The sequence below is a fragment of the Phoxinus phoxinus genome, assembly GCF_949152265.1.
Source record: "Phoxinus phoxinus genome assembly, chromosome: 9".
In the NCBI taxonomy this organism is placed as follows: Eukaryota; Metazoa; Chordata; class Actinopteri; order Cypriniformes; family Leuciscidae; genus Phoxinus; species Phoxinus phoxinus.
In genome coordinates, this window is record NC_136884.1 from 14,804,415 (window position 1) to 14,814,922 (window position 10,508).

General features: G+C 38.5%; 1 protein-coding gene across 3 annotated transcripts; it reads left to right on the forward strand.

The window, feature by feature from the left end:
- The first annotated feature begins 1,192 nt into the window (after positions 1 to 1,192).
- mdm2 (MDM2 proto-oncogene) lies at positions 1,193 to 10,201 on the forward strand. 3 transcript variants are annotated; one of them, XM_079624029.1, is made up of 11 exons: positions 1,193 to 1,336; positions 2,937 to 3,008; positions 3,091 to 3,165; positions 4,208 to 4,341; positions 4,678 to 4,727; positions 4,843 to 4,901; positions 5,064 to 5,133; positions 6,122 to 6,279; positions 6,389 to 6,532; positions 7,095 to 7,163; positions 8,043 to 10,201. In XM_079624029.1, the coding sequence occupies exons 2-11, from the start codon at positions 2,949 to 2,951 to the stop codon at positions 8,661 to 8,663; spliced, it is 1,440 nt and encodes a 479-aa protein (XP_079480155.1). In that variant the 5' UTR covers positions 1,193 to 1,336; positions 2,937 to 2,948; the 3' UTR covers positions 8,664 to 10,201. The 3 variants fall into 3 exon arrangements, with proteins under 3 accessions (XP_079480155.1, XP_079480157.1, XP_079480156.1); XM_079624030.1 differs by lacking the exon at positions 1,193 to 1,336 and adding an exon at positions 2,623 to 2,852; XM_079624031.1 differs by lacking the exon at positions 3,091 to 3,165 and having other exon boundaries at positions 1,259 to 1,336.
- Positions 10,202 to 10,508: the final 307 nt, after the last annotated feature.

Below are 10,508 nucleotides of genomic sequence, written 5' to 3' on the forward strand. Positions count from 1 at the left end.
TAGTAAAGTAGCAATGTTTTATGAGAACTAAAACCTGGATCATATGTTTGACTCTGTAAATGCCTTACACTTTAATCTTTAGGATTTGTCTTTATCCTTACAACCATTAATTAGGCTAAATTATTTGCTTTTTTGATGACTTCAGTGGTCCATGGAATTTCCTCATTATTACAGACGTACAAGCCCAAACATGTTGAGCGTAAAGGAACATGTTGCACTAAAATAACCTCTTGAGTCATTCTGCTTGGACCGTAAAGATCAGATCATGTCACAGGGACCGTACAAGACATGTTTTCAAAGCATTTGTCCCCTTTATACAGCACCGATTTCACTCGGCAAACAATACCTCCCCTAACTAGCAAGTTTCTGTAGTTGGCTCAATGGTCTACAATTCACAATAATGTGTACAAGGGTCATGTTACGACAACAGTCATCATTACTTAACACGAAATCAAAACAGCTGATGAAAGGGGTTTCAGTTAACACAATAGAACCATGCAAAATAGTTCATTAATCAAAGGAGGACATCATTATCTGGTGGTTTGATTAGAGAATTAGCCTATTATCAAGTGATCATAAATATACACTATCACTAAATAACTACCTGATGATATGAACATGAGTGATAATGTATCGTATAACAATTAAAACAATGGACTACATTGAACCCAAGAGCATTTGGTTAATTCAATTGTATATTTAATTCAAAATAATACAAGTATGTGAAAATATACTTTGAAGCATTTAAAAAGGCAGGATAAAGCTCATAAAATGTGTAGAGCAGATGAACTAGCTTATGTACCTGAATGGTTTAAAATCTCTAAACAAAAATCTTTAAATAAACCTTTGCCCTGAATTGGTCGTTTTCAATACATGTTTTAAATAGGCTACAACTTTTTAAATAGCCAACATGCCCGGGCAAGCAGATAATAACATTCAACAACTAAATGTATTTATTTATCTTTTTAACTTTGTTGTTATATTCTCTTGTTAGCTCCACACATATTACCGGATACATGCAGAACTCAGCTGCTAAAACTATATTATAGCCTATTAAAACAAGGAGACAAATTTTTTTTTTTTTTACAACAACACAGACAATGCTCAATTCTGTTAACCTGAAAATATAAAAGCGATTTTACAATTTAAAACTGAGCTTAAATTTAAACCCATAAACAGTAAAACAGCAAGAGTAGACAGTGTAAAATGATATTCAACTCGAGTGTATTGTGTGATGTTTACACCCCGCGTTTAGTGCACGTGCTAGAACATTTCAAATTCAAACGGTCGCCAGTAGGGGGAGTGAGAGTTCGCGGCTCTCAACGGTCACCAGCAGGTAAGACATATTAACACTTTCAGTTTAACTATTTTCGCACTTTCTCATATGTTTATTACACCTATCAGGTTGCATATATCTGCAAATACAGCTAAACGTTCCAGCTTATTATTTTAATACGGCATGAGTCTATAATATCCGTTTAGTCGCCTGAAATCATTTGCCTCAGTTAGCCTTGAGCTAGCTCTGCAAGCGTGGCCTACTGGAGCCTCGGGTTTTCCTGAGTGTCCACAGCGGGAAACAGACATCCGCGAGAGCGCGCATTTGTGGCGTTGAAACAATAACAACAGCTTAACGTTAGTTCTTGTCGCTCAAATACGCAACACATCCGCATTTTATGTTGATTATTTAATACTATTATCACAAATTAGCTTGTAAAGAAATTACGAAATGTATAACGTGAAAAGTAACGTAAGTTACGTAAACAAATACAGCAGCGGCTTGCGTGACGTTTATGCTGGATACGTCAAGTCGCCTCTATAGCGCTTTATAAATATTATTTCAAAGCAGCTTTACGGTGATAAACAGGAAAATAACGATCAATGATGTAAACGTCGTCAAATATGAGTCAAATTTTGTACTAAAGCAGCTCTAAAAAAGGCATTATTCAGTTCAGTGTTGATTCAGTTCACTGGAGAAAAGCACATTACGCACTTTATTTTTTTGTCATTTATCCTGTATGTTATACTGAAACCTGACGCATCAAAAGCGCGCAAGACTAATCGTCTCGATCGATCACATGTAAAACACATACGCAAAACAACATTTACACGTCGATCTATTTACATGTTACCTCTGGGGGGGGGGGAAGGAATTGATGCTCCAGGTTTTACATTAATCATGCGCAGCTAATATGAATGGTTTGAAATATTCCCATGCACGCAGATGTCAGATATTTATCCAGAAGACAACACACTTGAGGTTGTTGTTGTGTTTTAGTGTGTAACGTTACTGCTGTTTGCAGAGTATTTCAAAACAAACAAAGCACTGTCGTATTCCAAAGACATTTGAAACTTTACTCGCATGGCATCCATCCATCCGTAGAACTTGTAAATGATCAACTTTTGGTCTTTTTGGTTGGTTTATTTTGTTTATTTGACTGAGGCTCTAATAATCCGGGCTGGTCATCGCTTTGGTCCAAACACGTTATTTCACCTGTCACACTGGGCTGATAAGCTTCAAATCCATGTGCTTAGTCAGTGTAGTGTAGTAGTGAGTGAGTCGGGACATGCCCGGGCATGATCGCAGAGACACCGACAACTCAGCAAAGATCGTCTTCCACCACTAGGAGTCGGAAGCCAGTCACGCTTTGACTCGTCATGCCCGAACCCGCCCAGGACATGAAGATCGGTGCGGTGGATTCTAGCCCTGACATGTCTCTCCTAGTCTATTTAAACCATAGACTGGCTCCCAGCCGGCTCCCACTCCTCACTAACCCAGAGCTCAAGCACTTTATGTACAGCTAGCAGAGTATATATATATATGTAGAATATCCAATTTACCTCAATTTGCACAGGTAATGTTCTTTCTGAGGTTTGTATATGTGCTGATTTGCTTCCAATTTGTTTTATGTATAACAACTGTTTACTTGTTTTTACAGATCACTACAAATATGGCAACAGAGAGTTGTTTAAGCAGTTCTCAGATCAACAAGGTTGACAACGAAAAACTGGTAAATGCAGTGTTCTTTTGAGTATTCAAATGTGTTCTTATGCCTTGAAATGACTGAGTGCTATTTATTGTAACTTCCTTAGGTAAGACCAAAGGTGCCGTTAAAAAGGCTGTTAGAGGATGCAGGTGCAGATAAAGATGTTTTCACTATGAAGGAGGTGAGGAGACGTGTCTGTTGACAACAGTTTTTTAGCCTAGTCCATTAAAACTTTTAAACATTAGTATACATGCCATGCTTTATGGTGTTATTATATCTAATTGGAATTATGCTAGTTATTTTATTAGCTGAACCTTGCCGTGTGTTTTGTGTGAATAGTCTGTCATACAAGCATTTATTTGAGAGTTTCTGAAATGAGTTTGTGGTCATATGGCGGAGGTGTTTGACATTGCTAGCTAAAATAATCCTTCTCCAGGTTCATGTTGCTGCTGCTCATTTGTGTGTATGGTTAAACCTGCATATAGTTTGTAAAAATTCTACGGCAGTGGGTGGTGAATTATATTTAGTTACTGCCTTTATTCAGTGAGATATTCATTCGTGGTGTTTGCAAGACGAGAATGTGCTTTTATTTCTTCACATTGCTCATTCTTTGGTTTAGGGATTTGAACAAACCCATAACCCAAAGTATCACGCTTAAATTTGTGTTACAGATGAATAATAATTCATATATTGCTGCTTATTACGCATAAGTGATCAGACTAAAATAAGTTTTAGGTTTTTGATTGTAGGATGATAGACTGTGCAAAAAAATCCCTTTTACATTAAAGGAAAGACCCGAGTAATGCCTACTAGGGACTTTAGGGCTTTTTTGAGTCAATCCAGGAAGAAAGCATTCTGAACACCTAAGCAAATATATATAAAATGGCAATAGGTTTTGCATGAACGATTAAAACTACAAAATTTCTGTCTTTCATTGGTAGTGTGCACTGCAGTAATATCGATAATTTAATAATATGCTTACTTATGAAATGTTAAGTTTTTTGATATATTTTAATCTGTTGTCAACTTTTTTAGCGTGATGCCATGAGTCATTTTATTTTTTTTATGGGTGGAAGTTGTGTCTGACTAACAGGAATGTATTACTCATCTGTATTTAAATACCAGCCACATCTTTGCCATCCTTTCTCTCAACACACTTGTTTCAGGAAATGGTTTCCTTGTGGATCTCTAAACTGTACTCTTTTGTTTATGTGTGTGTTTAGGTTATGTTTTATTTGGGGAAATATATTATGAGCAAGGAGTTATATGACAAGCAGCAGCAACACATCGTTCACTGCGGAGAGGATGCTCTCGGTGCTGTTCTCGGAGTGAAAAGTTTCTCAGTCAAAGAGCCACGGTGCGTATAGACCCTAACTTCACTTAGACAGAGACAGCTGCAGCAATAATGAATGACCCCTGAGAATATCAGGGTGGGGCTTTAAAGCAACAGGTGGCAGCGTCTGGGATATTTAACCTACTAGCTCTGAATGAATCTGCTATCACCTGTCTAAGTTTTTAAGTAGCTGCAGAACAAATTTGACATTAGTCACATTAGTTGACCAAAGAGATATAAATTTATGTATATATTAAAATAGTGTATATAATGTGTTCCTCAATTTTTTTTAAAGAACTGAAAGTGAAATATATGAAAGTTTTACTTGTTCATTTTACCTTTTTTTTCTTTTTTCTTCAGAGCCCTCTTTGCAATGATCAATAGAAACCTTGTGACAGTGAAAAATCCAGGTACTATGACCGTTAAACCTTTTGTTTTATCTTCTGTTCCATCTTTAATAATATTGTTTTGCTCGAACAAATGTTATCTTTTTTTTGTTCAAACTGTCCTTGTTTCCTTTTACAGAAACTCAGTCTACCTTCTCTGAACCCAGGAGTCAAAGTGAACCAGATCGAGGGCCCGGGGTAAATGTTTTTCTTAAATGCTCAACACACTGAGAACCTCAGAGTATTGACCCATTCCACAGAGTTGCCCTGGTAGTGCTGCGTTTGTGCTTGAATGGGTTTTATAGAGCTCCTGCTGTGTTTGAGATTGAAGCATGACTGAAACCCAACTGTCTGTTCCAGGATACGGATTCAGAGTCTCGCTCATCTACCTCACAACAGCAGCGCAGGAGGAGGAGGAGCAGTGATCCTGGTAAGCGCACACACCACAGAGCAAAAAACACACACACCAGCTGTGTCCTGTTGGGTGTGTATGAAAGCACATGCTTGATCAGCTGGGTCTGATGGGATTTCAAATATAATTGTATCTTCACATTCAGCTGTCACTTAACAAATGTTTTGAGCAGAGCTTAATGTTCAGTTTTCTTTCCAGTATTGGCACATTTCCTGTTTGAACTGGAAGGGCTTGTCCCTTTCTTTTATTTTTGCTAGCCAGTTGCCTTGGATGACATTTTGCATTGAATGGCTGTTAAATAAAATAGCTGTTTTTAGATTTCATGATTTCCAGCTTGTTTATTTTTCATGGGAGTTTGGTGAAAGGTTGAGGCAACTCCTTTCTTTAAGGACTGTTTGCTTTCCTGCCCTATATACGTATATCCAATTTACATTATAACAGTCTCAGCCGCTGAGCAGGGAAGACAACCCTCATAATGGATCATTTTGTACTATTCCTTCAGTCCTGATAGAGGACTGTATGTGCCATGTGGGTAAACATGTGGTACCATAATGACTGCTCTCTCTCTGACTGTGAACCTCTCAAAAGGACACTGAGATCTGGAGGCTGTGCAGAATGTGCTCAGATGACTGCTGCTCTTCAATGGCCCATTTTAAAACTCCAACTATGCACACAAAGGCAGTTTGTTAAGCAAGCAGCACCAGATGCACCATTTAAACAGGGTTATTGCTCTGAGCATTGCTCCTGCATGGGCCATAAGTGTCCAAAGTTGAGTGCATAGAAAAGGACCATCAGCAAAATAACTGATTTACACTAATGCAATAAACAGTATACACTCAATCTTGTGTTTTTGTAAACATACAAAAAAACAGACTGGAAATGTTTGGAAAGCCTAAGAAGCAGCGTGTTCTGGTTCACCTAAAGAGCAATTATATGTGAAAACCCTCATTAGGACACGTGTCCAAAAACAGCTTGGTGCTAAACTCGTTTTTTGTGGTTTCAATAGAGAATTCTTCAGCCGAAGACGAGCCTAGAGAACGCAGGAAAAGGCACAAGTCAGACAGCTTCTCCCTGACATTTGATGACAGCCTGTCTTGGTGTGTGATCGGCGGCCTGCACCGGGAGAGGAGGAACAGCGAGTCTTCGGACGCACACAGCAACTCTGTGAGTAGCACAGACGGTCCTTCACATAGTTTTGTTTTACAAGCGGTTACATTAACTTCTTTGTGCTGTCATGTGGCCCTCTCTAACCAGTGTTTTGTTTGTTCAACAGGATGTAGGTATCTCTCACAGTGAAGGCAGTGATGAAAGCGAGGACTCGGACTCTGATAATTTCAGTGTGGAGTTCGAGGTGGAGTCCATCGACTCCGATGCCTACAGTGAGAACGATGAGGATTCGGTGCCGGGAGAGAACGAGGTTTCAACTCAACTCCTGCTCTATTGAGAGAGATATTAACAAACATCTGGATACATTTGAAAAACGTATTTTCAAAATGCTCTTTGTCCGCACTAACGTCTTCAAGCATTTTCCACAAAGTTTGAAAAATCTGAAAATTTAAAAATCTTCATAATGCACGTTAAATGTAATAAAAGCTCACTGAGATAACTCGTAATTATTCTTGCACATTAATTTTATTAGCGAAAAAAAGCATTTTCAAATGTATCCACTTAGGAGAGTGCCTTTATACAACTTGGTTTTCACAGGATAAAAAAGTCGCCTCATTGTGGATGGAAAGCCAAAGTAGCCCAGGGGTGTCCAATCCTTCCCCTGGAGGGCCACTGTCCTGCAGATTTCAGCTCCAACCCCAATTACACCCACCTGAAGTAACTAATCAAGGTCTTTCTATGCATACTTCCAAGTAGGTGTGTTGAGGCAAGCTGGAGCTAAACTCTGCAGGACAGTGAGTTTGGATACTCCTGATGTAGCCTAACCTGTTTAACAGTCCTTAACTCGCTGCAATTTTCTTTTGCTCATTCAGGTGTATGAAGTCACAATCATCGCTGAGGATGAAGACTCGTTTGATGAAGATACTGAGATAACTGAGGCAGTATGTAGCAATTTACTTCAATAATGAAAGTAGAACTGGACTTAATCCAGATGAACTGATAAGCTGAATTTATCTACTATGATTAGATTGGATCATGAAAAGTGGGTGTTGCATACTATTGTGGTGCCATTTGGATCAAAGGTTGGGCGTTAAAAATAAGAGGCTTTTGTGAGTCTGCCAAAAAAGAAAGTTGTTTAAGAGAAGCAGCTAGTTATGACATTTTGTTTATGATTATGAAGACAGACATTGATTCCCCCTTAGGAACTTTGTGCACTAATGAATTGTGCGTAATACGACCAGGAATGTACTAATAACTTACATTTTGATTTCATGTTGACCATATGTGACCCTGGACCACAAAACCAGTCTTGATTTAGTTAAATAAATAAGCTTTCCATTGATGTATGGTTTGTTAGGATAGGACAATATTGGCCGAGATACAACTATTTGAAAATCTGGAATCTGAGGGTGCAAAAAAATCGAAACATTGAGAAAATCGCCTTTAAAAAGTTGTCCATTTATGTTCGCGATTATGCTACATCCACTCACAAAAATAAACGTTTTATATATTTACAGTAGGAAATTTATAAAATATCTTCATGGAAGACTACTTAATATCCTAATGATTTTTGGCATAAAAGAAAAAATCTATAATTTTGACCCATATTTTAACCGTGACTGGTTTTGTGATCCAGGGTCACATATTTTTTTAAATTTAGAGCATTTCATTTTAAAGTTTCTTGCACCAAAAAGTTTTTTTGTGTGTCCATTTCCACCTTGGATTTAACAGGCTTTTGTATTTCAAAAAAAGGAAGAAAAATGTGCATGTGCATAGTAGATATGAAAAAACTGTACTAATGCAACAATGTGTTCACCCAGGACTACTGGAAGTGTGCTGAATGTGACGTGCTCAACCCTCCTCTTCCTCGGCATTGCAAAAGCTGCTGGAATGTCCGACCCGGTTGGCTTCCAGAATCAGACTCCAACAATGAAAACCCCTCCACTAACACACAGCCCAGCACTGAAGTCACCAGCATCACCACAACACACATCTTAGCCTCAGATGACAAAATGCTTCCTTCCAAACCCTCAAGCCCTCTTCCAGAAACGGACGAAGGAGTGGACGTACCCGACGGCAAGTGCTTGCAATCTCCCGCCTCCGCCGCCAAAGAAGAAGTTCCGTCTTCTGCCACCCCCGGCTCCCTGACTGACTCTCAGACCTCGCCATCACAGCCCTCCACCTCCTCCGGTGGGGGCAGCAGCCAGGAAGAGACCCCTGAGCTAGAGCGCTTCAACAGCCTGGATGCCTGCCTGCCCGCCACGTGCCTCGAGCCCTGCGTCATCTGTCAAAGTCGCCCCAAGAATGGCTGCATCGTCCACGGAAGGACTGGACACCTTATGGCGTGTTACACTTGCGCCAAAAAATTAAAGAACCGGAACAAGTTGTGTCCGGTGTGCCGAGAGCCCATTCAGTCAGTGGTGTTGACCTACATGAGCTGAGGCACCTTTCCCCACATGAAGCTTGGGAGGCTCATATGTTGTCTTGTATTATAGTTATTTTTCAAATTTCTTAATGATTAATAAATTTTATTTATGACTCAACAAGCGAGGTTCTCACTCACATGCTGGTTAGAAAACACACACATTTGTTACAAGGGTTGAGTTTAAGGGCTTAGAATTAAAACAATTACTTGTGGACTTGGAGTGACTGTATGCATTATATCATCTACTAGAAATTATTGTAATTTATTTTATGTACATGCTGATGTATAGGTTTCTCTGATTTCTATTAATATGAGTTCTTTGCTGCACTGAAATGTGTTCTTGAGTTGTAGCTCTTGAGACACCCCTTTTAAATTGTTCCTCTTCTTGAAGGAAATGCTCCCCAGCATTGTTTTCTGCTGCAAAGACTGTCTTATTTTCTCTAAATGAGGTATAATAAATGAATATTTTGAGGCTCTTACACATTTACAATACAGGTGATTGCTCTTTTGAATGTTGTTTTCTGAACGGTGTGATGGTTTTCAGCCAATGGGCTGTGGGAAGGTGGTTCAGGTGGCTGGAGTCGGTTACCTGCGCTGTTGTTTGTTGGGTCGTTCACAGCGGTCACCCAGAGAGAGCTTTGGTTTCTAGGGACCCACTTTTCACTCAATATCAGCAAACAAGTTCTGACTTGTTTCTCTCTAATAGCAACTTGGCACAAACTTCCGCCTCCTTACTTTTACAAAAGGCTTTACAATGGGAATCTATTGTGTTGCAGCATGAGAAAGTGAATCGTTTGTATTCATGGTGTGTTTATTTGTTCAATATTTCTTCCACCAACCTATTTAACAATGTTCTGTTTAAAACCTGCTTTTGAAAGAAGGGCGAAAAACAGTGTTTTGAAGTTGCACAACACAAGTTCATTGACATGGTAAGATGCTTATTTCAAAATGCTGTAAAGGACAGGGTTTTTTTTCTAAAAATGTCCAAAAAGACTAATCCAGTTCTGTTTCTGCAAGTTATTAGAGTACACCTGTCACCTAATGTAAAGTTGTTTCAGTTTAATCGTGCAAATTAGTAGCAACTACCCAAATGAACCTGAAAGTTTTCCACTAATAGTCATTCTCTTTTCTAACAGCCAGATGTTCAACAAATGAAGTGTTATCAGAAGTTTTCAGACTTGAGGTATGTCTTTTCACTCTCTGCTCTCTCTTCTACACTCGCACAACATGAACAATTACAATCGGACTAAGACTTGGTAAAAACGATCAAAATCACTGGCGTCTGTTATTAAAGAGCAATGGATGAAATAAGTTTAATAATCATAAAATAATCAGTATGCATTTTGTTCTTTGGCAGCTGACCCATGTTTGAGAAACTGTTTTATGATAGCAATTTATTAAATATATGATTTATGATAGCTACTTATTAAATTCTATACACTTTCTTTTAATTCACCAAAGTCTTGCCATACACTTCCTGTACCCATGTGACCTGATGGATGTGCTTTACAAAAAAAAGTGATTACAAATTCTCTAATAAAAGTTGTGTCAACACCTTTTGACTATAAACTTTATTTTTTTATTATTTTGTTTAAATTACATGTTTGTTCCTGGAGTTTACTGACTGAACAGTTTCATATGTGACCAATAATGTTGTACCCTGAGTTCTATTCCCTGAATAAAAGATTTATTTCACATTTCATTGCACTTTAAACAACTAATGAAAATTCCAAATTCAGTGTCTCAGAAAATTAGAATATTACTTAAGACCAATACAAAAAAGGATTTTTAGAAATGCTGGCAACTGAAAATTCTGAACATGAAAAGTATGAGGATGCATGTACAGCACTCAATACTTAGT

What these genes read in the sequence shown, in the direction of transcription:
- mdm2 (XM_079624029.1), top strand. Translation starts at nt 2,949, where the DNA reads ATGGCAACAGAGAGTTGTTTAAGCAGTTCTCAGATCAACAAGGTTGAC. An exon ending in TTCTCAGTCAAAGAGCCACG is followed by an intron (nt 4,342 to 4,677) that starts GTGCGTATAGAC and finishes TTTTTTCTTCAG; the next exon opens with AGCCCTCTTTGCAATGATCA. An exon ending in TGTGACAGTGAAAAATCCAG is followed by an intron (nt 4,728 to 4,842) that starts GTACTATGACCG and finishes TTCCTTTTACAG; the next exon opens with AAACTCAGTCTACCTTCTCT.